This window comes from Simochromis diagramma, unplaced genomic scaffold (assembly GCF_900408965.1).
Source record: "Simochromis diagramma unplaced genomic scaffold, fSimDia1.1 OVJJ01000507.1, whole genome shotgun sequence".
Lineage (NCBI taxonomy): Eukaryota > Metazoa > Chordata > Actinopteri > Cichliformes > Cichlidae > Simochromis > Simochromis diagramma.
In genome coordinates, this window is record NW_024387321.1 from 80,034 (window position 1) to 90,774 (window position 10,741).

The following is a 10,741-nucleotide window of genomic DNA, read 5'->3' on the forward strand; positions in this document are numbered from 1 at the left end:
CGTTATGTGTCTGTGAGCGCTAGGAGGGAGAAAAAGGAGAGCCAAAAAGTATGAGTTGTCACCGAGCAAAAACCGGAGCTGGAAGCATGTAAATATAATAATAACCACTGCAGCCAAGAAGAGTGCCTGACGAGCCCAGCTGTAAGTAAGCTATTAAGACTCGACTGTACACTGTGTTCGTGTTTTCCTCCGAAACAATAAGTCCCGTTGGAGCAGCCTTTCAACGCCTCTCTCTGTCTCTCGCTAGCAAAGTCGACCCAGACAACAAAGTAAAGCTATTTTTCGGCTACGAGCCCGACACGAACCCGACGTATTAGCCAGAGGTCCCTTTACTACGGTTCAGAGCCGCGGACCTGTTTTATATACGCGCGGAATAGTTTTCTATACAAGATCACTGCAAAAAAGTGCAGCTTTACCTAATGTCCACCTACTGTTACTCATTTTATATTAAGATTTAAACATCTAGTTGGTGTTGGTATCATGAGTATCCTTCAGTAAAAGTAATAAATCACACAGCAATAGTACATTCATGTAGTTGTAAAAAGCGTGATAATATATTAAGTAATCCAAAGTATTCAGAATACATTACTCTCATTGAGTAACGTAACAGAAAACGTTACAAAATACACTTTGGGGCATGTAATCTGTAATCTGTAGTGGAATACATTTTAAGAGTAACCTTCCCAACACGGACTCTCCTTCAATAAAAGCTCACTCACATGTCAGCCTGCGCCTGCATTTTGGGTCTTTATCTCACCTCCACACAGCCTTCGACAAACATTGTGCCGTAAAAACTTTTCTTTCTTCATTATCAGTTCATTGTTGTCTTGTAAGGTCTGTGACTGTAGTGTAGACATTGTCTTCATTAATCTGAGGAAAGGGTGTCTCTGAATTATCTGAATGTATTTTGTCAACTTGTAACTAGTTTTTATTGTAATGAAATTTCATGAACTATGTTCTGATACTTCATGTGTTGTGTTTCTTATTTAATGCACTTTATTAAATAAAGTTGTCACAGTAACAGAGTTGTGTGTTATCAGCAGCAGTGAGTGTTATAGTTATGGACATAATTTAGAGGAGAGTTCAGCTTTGCCTCTGTACACCACCACAACATATTTGACAATACAATCAAAATGTGACTGACGTGCAAACTTCCAGCTTTAATTTAATGGTTTAACAGCCGCATGGCATTCATTGGTTATGAATTGCAGCGATTTTTATGAGCAATTCCCCATTTTAAGAGGCTCAAAGGTAATTAGACAAAGTTACATTGTTTTAAATATAAGCACAGGTTTTACTTGGCCTGAAGTCCTAAAGTCCTGAACAATGAGTACCTGAAGTCTATCACCCATGCACATCACCAGATGCTGTTTCCATCCTTGAGCAACTTTGTCAGGCATTTACTGTGTTGATTTGCTCTTTGTGACTCTCTCTGTCTTCAGTTTTGTATCTACTAACTGAAAAGTGGCTCTTTTGGGCTGAGATCAACTGACTGACTTGGTCATTGAAGAATATCCCATTTCTTTGCCTTGGGAAAGGCTTGGTTTACTTTTGCCAGATGCTTTTCTTTTTTTCCAGAGTATATTCCTGCACACTTCAGTCCTCCTATGTATGTGCTGTGCTGCCAGCATTCAGTTCACAGCATACGGCACTGTCAGATCACACAGTGCAAAACAGGTTTTTATATTTAAAAAAAAAATATATATATATATATTTGAAATTATAATTATCTCAAAGAATAAGATGTGTTTTAATGCAATTATTGTTAATCTTTTTTTATGTAGTGTTAGAGTATTGCAGTAATGAGGCCATAGAAGATTGGAGCCTGTGTCCTGAGTGTTTTCTGGTGTAATGGGGTAAACTCTCCGGCTGGGGGAGTGCTCTTAATGTCATTAACTGTACTTGTCGGTTGTTCTAATGTTGTGGCATGTATCCACCTGTTTAGTGAACAAAAATGATATTAGGCCAAATATTTTCTTTTACACAAACATCAGTTATTTTTCCTTATAATGTCACATTAAATGATATACATCTTTAACTTTTAATGTTAACCTTTTAAATATACTGGTACTTTTTGTGCCCCCGGTTCACACTGATGAGCCACCGTGTGGTATCTGTTACTCTCACATTTATATTCATATCAGTCTCAAACCACAGCCCATTGCTAATATAGCTTCACCTGCAACTCACAACAGCTCATTTCTGTCCCCACAAAAGGCTGAGACACTCAGAGGTAGGCACGCGAACATATATAAAGAAATGAACACTCAAATGAACATGCTATTAAAGCGCACACCAGCATTAGAAGTACAGATATTTCCATGCTTGGTCCCAAGTGAACATCAGAATGACCGGCTGGTCCGAGTATTTCAGAAACTTACTGGAATTTTCCCACAAAACCATCTATACGGTTTACAGAGAATTGTCTGAAAAGTGATGATGAGAGAGGTCAGACTGCTTCAAGCTAATAGTAAGGGAACATAAATAGCCACTCATTACAGCCAAGGTATGCAGAAGAGCACAGTATGCACAGCACAAAGGACGTAATAACAGCTAAGAACAGGAAACTGAGGTCACAATTCACACAGGCTCACTAACATCAGAGAAGATTGTAAAAACATAGTCTGGTCGAATGCTTCAGCATTTAGATAGTGGGGTCAAAACTGGTGTAAAACAACATGAATGCAGACTGCAAACATGATTATGGGCACAGACCAGTTTCTAAAAAGGAGGCTCGTATGTTTTGAGCAACTAAAGATATATATGTGGGAAAAACTGTCACTTGGTCTCCACAGTTCTCAGTTTGTGCAGTGCTTCAAATTCAAAACGAGTCGATGTTTTTCAAAGAGCAAAAACATTCTAAACATTGGAGATTCTGCTTTTTTACTATTTTCTGTTCAACAACATTTTTGATTTTCTAGTTTAATCTACTTGTTACACACATCTTACATATAGACAAAAAAAAAAGCATATGGGGAGGAGGGCAGGGTTTGCTCTGTGACAAAAAGAGAAAACAGGCCACATCAGTCAAGAGGACAATGGATGACGCGTCTCTACTATGTCTGCTCTGTAAGTGAAGAATATCTTTCTTTTAAATGTTGAATTTTTACTGTCTGTTCTGTTAATAAACAATAATGGAGGAGAAGAAAAAAGGCTGAATGGACTGAACAGCAGGTTAAACGGGAAATTTTACCCTGTGAACCAGTGAACTAGACAGAGTTTAGTTAGTTATTATATCAGCTTATCTTTAAAGTGGACACACGACTTCATGCTCAGAGTTACAATGTTTCCCATTTCTAATTATAATCAGACTAACTGTTAATAAAAAGCATTTTTTGACTGTGGAGTATTCAGAGAGGACGTGTAACACATGTAGCACATTTCCGTGACTGCTCAATAATGTGAGTGGACCAGAGATCTATGAATAAAGCTAAAATTTCCTTTCAAAAAAGAGTTATTATCAAATACTAACCTAAGTGTCATTTATCTTTAGTTATGGCTTCAATGCTTTACTGGACAACAAACCAAGGTCAGTGATTTCTTTTAAATATTTCAAATATTTGTTTCTTGGCTTAATCTAACATCTTTAAGGTGGAAGCCCTAACCACAGAAAAAATAGTTTAATTATTACTTTGCTAAACAATGAAATGTTTAATTGTAACCCTCACAGCTCGTCTGACTGTGAGTCCCAGCAGCTCTCAGTTCTTTAAAGGAGACTTTGTGTCTCTGAGCTGTGAGGAGGACGACAGCTCTGCTGGATGGACTCTGAGGAGAAACACAAACAGAGACACCAGAGCTGAGTGTGAGGAGTGGGGAACACCAGTTGGTTCTTCATGTAATATCAGTCACATCTACTCATTGGAAACTGGAGTTTACTGGTGTGAGTCCAATCAGAGTACCATCAGTAACATGGTTAAGCTGACAGTCACTGGTAAGCTGAGTGTGTGGAGTTAGTGTTGATGAAGCTGTGTGTAAATGGATGAAATGCTGTAGTTTGTCTCTGTGTTGAGGTGGATCAGTGATCCTGCAGAGTCCTGTCCTCCCTGTGATGGAGGGAGATGACGTCACTCTGCTCTGTAAAACAAAGACCACTCCCTCCAACCTCACAGCCATTTTCTTCAAAGATGGCATCTTCATTGGGAAAGACTCTACAGGTCACATGACCATCCAGCATGTTTCCAGGTCTGATGAAGGCCTCTACAAGTGTGACATCAGCGGTCATGGAGAGTCTCCATCCAGCTGGATCACTGTCACAGGTGACACACTCACCTGTCTGTGTTTCTGCAGCTTTCAACATTCACAATGTGACGACAACTTAATGACTGTGTTTGCTTTATTTTAGACAAACACACCACCACACCTCCACCTACATCCACACCTCCACCTGCCTCTTCTGCTGGTTCCTCTCCACTTCTCCCCGTGTTGCTGACAGCTGGAACAGTCTGTGTTGTGTTAGTAGTGATGTTACTGGTTGTTTTGGTGGAACGACATGTTGAAAGCAAACTTAAAGGTGAGACTTTCACTCTTTATGTGTTCCATGAATGTTTTACGTTAGTATGTTTTTCAATTTTAAACAATATCCAAAGGAAAGCTGAAGCTTGGTTAAAAGCAGCTCTGTGGAGTTTTCTTTATTATAAATATCCTGGAGGCTGTCCCAGGTAGGTGAGGTACATTCTGGACAGGCCACAGAGGAACGGCCTGATGTAACTGGTTCCTGCTGTGGATGTGAACTATAAACGGACGACTGAAGTGCTGCGGTGTGGGGTTTGGCAGACTTCCCATGCACTTGCCTCAGGTCCAGACGGAGCAGCCGCATCCGCAGCCGCAGCCATAGCTACTTAGTTAAAGTCAGACATGTGTGTGAAGTGCGGAGCAAGTAGGGGTGAGCTGCCGATTATTTTGGGAAGCCTTCTTTTCTCCTGTGTTCTTAGACCAGGGAGGTCAGACTGTGTTATTTGTGTCATTTCTTTGTTTTCTTTTCCCTGAACAGGTCAGAGGGGAACCGAAGCCTAGGTTGAGTTTTGTTTGTTGTGTTGGCCTTAGCTCACCCTGAAATCATACACTTCCACTACCGTGAGTGTCATTGTTGTGAATAAATTGTTGTTAAAAGTCCGATGCTGTGGCTGTGTCTGTTTGGGCGTGGGAAGTCGACACCCCGCTCTTGTTACGGTCATTTCGAGTCGGGTCGTAACACATATAATTTGTGTCTTTTGTACTATTAAATATAGACATTCAGACAAAATGAGAACAAAGGTCATGGGCTTTAATGTGCAGATATAAAATGTCCTGATAGTTATTTTTCTTTTAGCTCAGGAGGAGATGAAGGCCTGCATTAGGAAGTAACAAACTGCAAAGCATTCTGGTTGTTCTTCTGAGTGGCAGTGACCATCACAGACCTGTTTTCATGGTTACAAACTAAAACGTGGTACGGCTTAAAACAGTTCACAGTGTTGAGTTCTTCCTCCCACAGTCTAGACACACATGATAGGTGTTAACTAGTGATTTCAAATTAGATGTAGGCGTGTAAGATTGCTAAGTTGTCTTTCTTAGCCCTGTGATGTACTGGAAACCTGTCTGATGTGCAGCCCGCCTTTCATACTATCCCAGCAGGGAGAAGCTCCAGCCCTCCTGCTTCCTGATCAGTGGTTAAGAGAATGTATAGATCATTTTAGTGATACATATTTTAAAAGCTTAGTCAAAGCCTACAATCATACTGTAGATCACATGCTGGTTGCTCTGTGTTTGTAGAAGTCTGTTAATGGTGAGTTGTTGTTCCTTGTGTGCTAAACATTTAATTTCAAACAGGGCGCAGTAATGAATTAGACTAACTATTCACTTTAGTTAAAGTTGTTCAGTTACCCAAAGAGTTGGGATGATGTGTAAGACATGAATAAATCTAAAATGCAATGGTCCGGACACTCAAACACACGGTGCTCTGAGAGGGTAAAAGATGACAAGATGATGGAACTCTACTGGAAACAGTCGATCATATTTGTCAAAGCTGAATCCAGGGCAAGCTAAGCTAAAAACGCTAATTTAGCTTATTTAGCGCCAGCTGACAGAAAGAACCTCAAGGCAACAGCTGTTATAATTTGGCGCTGTGAAAGTAAAACTGATAGTGGGGGGAAAAAATGACATGTTGTGCTTAAATCCAGGATATGGTGGTTTAAAAGAAACCCACAGGACAGGTTTAGTTGTTTCTCTCCTTTCTATTCTTCGGTGCCACTGACTTTTACTACTTTTTACATTTTTCTGTTTTCTGATGTGTGGCTGTGTTTACTATTCATAGTCTGACCTTTTAAGAAAATACTAAATAAATAATAACGACAATAACACGTTTTTATCATTTAAAAAGCCCATAAATTTAAGAAACATAAACAAGACATTTATTAGTTGTAATGATTTTTACCTGCAGTAGTGTGCTGATGTTTGCTGCTGGATCTGATCAGTTTTCCATCATGTCGCATTTGAGTCCTGCACAAAATATTGGCGCATAATTAATCTGAATGATTTTTATGTCATCGTTAATGTAACAGCAGCAGTATCTGTAGGACTGTACTGCCTGCACTGATGCTCGCTTTATGTGTTTTCTTGTGCAGAGAGTGATGCAGCTGCAGTCGACTCAGCAGTGAGAACAGAAGATGTCACTCATGGAGAAATCAACATCAAAGAGAAACAAGAAGAGGCAACTATAAAATGTACAGCTGTTCTTCTTTGTCTCCATCATGGTTCAGGATGACCTTTTTTTTCCAGATAGGGGTGTGTGAGCAGATGTCTCTGTGCTCTACAGCTAATTGATATTCTTTTAATATCTTGTGATTAAACTGTCTTAAAAACAAACAAACACAAAAACCAGACTGTATCTGCAGGTTTTATGTTATGTTATAACACTTTTCATATATTATCCATCTATTTAGCTATTTTTTTCTGCATTAGCAGTCGGATCACTCGGAGGTGTGAAAGAGATTATTTATTTAAGCCTATAAAACAGGACAGTAATCTTTGAACAATGACACAAATGCACGCACAAGTTTCTCTAGTTTAGAGGAGGAGGCCACAAATCTCAGTTTTGAAATATTCCTTCAGTAAAGAAAACTGTTTAATCGGTTTATGCTACCATAACAAATGCCCACTTACAGGAGTCATGTACATGCACAGCTGTCCTTCACTGTCTTTCATTGTGAAATAAAATGATTATCATGATGAAATTAAACTGTTCTTTCTACACACTTAAAGGTTTTTCTTTGATTATCACACACGTGACACATGCTTGGCCCACCTTTATGTACAATATAATGGATTTACTTATACTGGTAAAAGTGTTTCCAAGAAAACTGATGACAGATGCCTCGCCTCTGTCAGTGCGCCCCAGGGTGGCTGTGGCTACAATGTAGCTGCCATCACCAGTGTGTGAATGGGTGGATGACTGGATGTGTAAAGCGCTTTGGGGTCCTTAGGGACTAGTAAGCGCTATACAAATACAGACCATAATTAACATAACATTAACTTTTCCAAAAAATAAAGATATCATTATCTGGATCAAATACATAAATACAAATAAACTAACATTTTGGATTGAAATAAATTTAAATTCTCAACGATAAATTATGTACATTTTTTTTTTACAGCTTAAACATTTTTACTTTTAAAATTAAGTTTAGGAAAAATGTAACTTTGGACATCAATTTTTAAAGTAGAGCCAAGAGAAATGTGTCTGTCTTCTGAGACAGAGTGGACCTCAAACAGTTGTGGCTGTTTTAGCCCACTGAAGGCTCTCTCATCACATGCAAGTCATGGGCAGAGTGCAACATATACAGAGAGCAATGCCACTTCTCCAGAAACGCTTTGTTGATGCGGGATGCAGTATAAGTTATTATTTACAAATAAACAATATCTAGAATCAAAACAACTTTCCCACTCACCTACTCCTCCAGATATCAGTGGGGCTGGTTCAGTGTCAGGAATGTGGGTGTGGGGAGATGGGAGTGGGACAGCTAAGCTGACCCAGAAGCTTGATCTTTTTTTGCCTGGCACCAAGTCGGCAGATGCAGGGAAAGGTGATATACACATGCACACAGTGTTTGCCTGCATTGATTAGATGTTCAGCGAAATAACAAAGAGACACATTAAGTAATCTAACTAATATTAAATTAAAATATTAAATATAAAAGTCACAGATTTTCTTTCATGTGGACGTGGCTATGAGTTTCACTTCTATCACCCACAGACAAGGCCAACCTTTTTTGGTAAAAATAAATAAATAAATAATTGTGTCATCCTCTCTTTTGTCTTTCTTTGGAACCCCAACTTTACTTTTCATGGTCCCATCCTACAGTGTCGTTCTGGATAAGTGGTAGAAGCTGACTGGATTTTATTCTTTTTTGCCAAAAAGAAAAACAAATTAATGCTAAGAAAAACAATTTAAGTAATAAGAGTATAACACTCTTTTATGGCAGTAGGTTTGCACCTTTTGTACAAAAACGGACTGATTGACTGTTCTCCTATTTTGTCAGTCATTGACCATTAGAGTCATCATCACTTTACTCATCACTTAAGAGTCATCCTAGTTAGTTCAGGGTGAAAGTGATCGACCGCAGGGGCTCATCCACCAAAGAGTTAACCACAACAACCCAAGAGTTGTTTTCACCTCAGTGAAACCTTGTACCCTCTACAGACGATGTGTCAGTTTGGTTAAGGAGGTTTTAAAGGATTCCTTCCATGCCCTCAGTTGAATTTAGCAGCACCTGGACTATATACCATGTGGGGGGAGAGCACGGCTTTACCCTCCTGAATTGCCTGAAGTTTTGTTCAAAATGCTTCAAGGCAGACCAAAAGTCTTGTCCATGGCCTCACTGAACTCCTCCCAAGCCCAAGTTTTGCTTTAGCCATTGCCCGAGCTGCGGTTCGCTTGGCCTGCTGGTGCCCATGAGCTGTCTCCGAAGTCCTTTCACTTCACACTTGATGGCTCCTTTCACTTGCGGTCTCCACCATCTGGTTCGGGGATAACCACCAGGCTCCAACCACCTCTGCAGCTCCTTGCAGCAGCCTCAGCAATGGAGGGTTAGAAAACTGGTCCTTTCGGACTCAGTGTCCCCAGCCTCCCTCGGAATGCTGTTGAAGTCCTGGGAGTTAAAGAATTTTATGGGCATTTCCAGCATACCCTCACTATAGCTTTAGGTGTGCCAGGCCTGTCCGGCATTTTATCCCCACCAACTGATCTAACTGAGCCCAGGTGGTAATTATTTGATGGCTCACAAGGCCACAGATCAGATGATACAACTGCAAAATTCATCATCAACCAAAAATAATTTCAAACTTGTGCACCCAAATCTGTTTTGGAAAGTAGGTAGTCCTTCCACTCTAGAAAAAGAACTCATTAAATGAAATGAAAAAAAAAATCCCAAATTACCATTTATGTCCTATACCTTTTTTTAGTTCTCAGCATAAGAGCAGTGTGGCTGGGGGTGGGGTGCTTTGGATAACTGTTTTTGTCATGTAATTGGATTGCACTTTGTCAGGCCTCTAACATAAAATCCTGACCATCTGCATGTCCCACCTGAAGGCTAAGCTTCTGCTGGTCTAGCTTTCAGGGTCACTGAGGCTTGCAAACCCCCGATCATGTTAAGGCGGCAATCCATCCATCCATCCATCCATTCGCTTCCGCTTATCCTTTTCAGGGTCGCGGGGGGCGCTGGAGCCTATCCCAGCTGTCATAGGGCGAGAGGCGGGGTACGCTCTGGACAGGTCGCCAGTCTGTCACAGAGCCAAGGCGGCAATCCCTCAGGGGTAAAACTGAAAAATAAAACAACAAAAACTAAAACAAAATATTCTTCATCAGATTATCACAACTAAAAACATTTACTTTAAGTGGATGGCTTCTATCGAATATATTCAAACCCAATATTAACAAAACTAAAAAGGGCCAAGTTATACAAATAAAGTCAATTCACCAAGTCTTGAAAAATAAAACAGAAAAATAAAACAAAACTATCATCCAGACCTTTACAACCAACAATATAAAATTTATCTTGGGTGGCCTAATTCTCAAATAAATGTGCAAAATAAAGTAAGAATAAAATAGGATTAAATAAAATTTCGAATCACCATGTCTCTTCCATATCCAAGTTATATGTCATGGACTTGTCATGGGTCAAGATCACCCAATTCCTCTTCCTTGTATGTAACATGGTGTGACGACAGGGATTTAGGACCTTAACTTCCCTTTGTGAGCTGCTGGAAGTGTGTGTGTGATTACTGTGATTACTTTAGTATATGAAATGAGGGAACTGTTGATTGCAGAGCTGAAAGCTGGGCGGCTTTGTGTCGGGTCTGTGCAGCAGACAGGCTCACAGAGAGAAACACGTCTGTACTGAAACAATAGTCACACACTGTACAAACATAGATGTAATTTTTAGTTAATTATCTCACGAGACGACAGAGATTTGCTGCTTCATTTTGCTCTAGCCTGCCTACTGAGAAACCTGACACAGGCTCATTTGCATACTGACAGTGATTGGATGCCTTAGCTGGGGGGAGGGATCTCTGCTGAGTGCTGTGTGAGCCTGCACACAGAGTACGGAGGAAAGAGCGAACGAGAGCTACTGTAGTAAATGTACTAAATCTTGTCCATATTCAGTTTGTGGGAAATCTATTATTGTCCTTCAACGTCTAAAAGTTTGACTTAACGGGGCAGGATGTTTGTTTAAGGGGCCGCTGCCCCCTCTTGCCCCAGCGTAGAGCC

General features: G+C 40.2%; 1 protein-coding gene across 3 annotated transcripts; it reads left to right on the plus strand.

Annotated features, from left to right (window-relative positions):
- The first annotated feature begins 3,624 nt into the window (after positions 1-3,624).
- LOC120717672 (Fc receptor-like protein 5) lies at positions 3,625-7,291 on the plus strand. 3 transcript variants are annotated; one of them, XR_005692248.1, is made up of 4 exons: positions 3,625-3,931; positions 4,011-4,256; positions 4,343-5,425; positions 6,600-7,291. XR_005692248.1 is itself a non-coding variant. In XM_040005872.1 (3 exons), exons 1-3 carry the CDS (start codon positions 3,643-3,645, stop codon positions 4,660-4,662), a joined length of 855 nt encoding a protein of 284 aa, XP_039861806.1. In that variant the 5' UTR covers positions 3,625-3,642; the 3' UTR covers positions 4,663-5,903. The 3 variants fall into 3 exon arrangements, 1 of the variants encoding a protein (XP_039861806.1); XR_005692249.1 differs by lacking the exon at positions 6,600-7,291 and having other exon boundaries at positions 4,343-4,882; positions 4,991-5,903; XM_040005872.1 differs by lacking the exon at positions 6,600-7,291 and having other exon boundaries at positions 4,343-5,903.
- Positions 7,292-10,741: the final 3,450 nt, after the last annotated feature.

Excerpts from the sequence above, each read along its gene's own strand:
- LOC120717672 (XM_040005872.1), top strand. The coding sequence starts at position 3,643 with ATGAAATGTTTAATTGTAACCCTCACAGCTCGTCTGACTGTGAGTCCC. Across the intron at positions 3,932-4,010 it reads GGTTAAGCTGACAGTCACTG|GTGGATCAGTGATCCTGCAG; the intron begins GTAAGCTGAGTG and ends CTCTGTGTTGAG. Across the intron at positions 4,257-4,342 it reads CAGCTGGATCACTGTCACAG|ACAAACACACCACCACACCT; the intron begins GTGACACACTCA and ends GCTTTATTTTAG.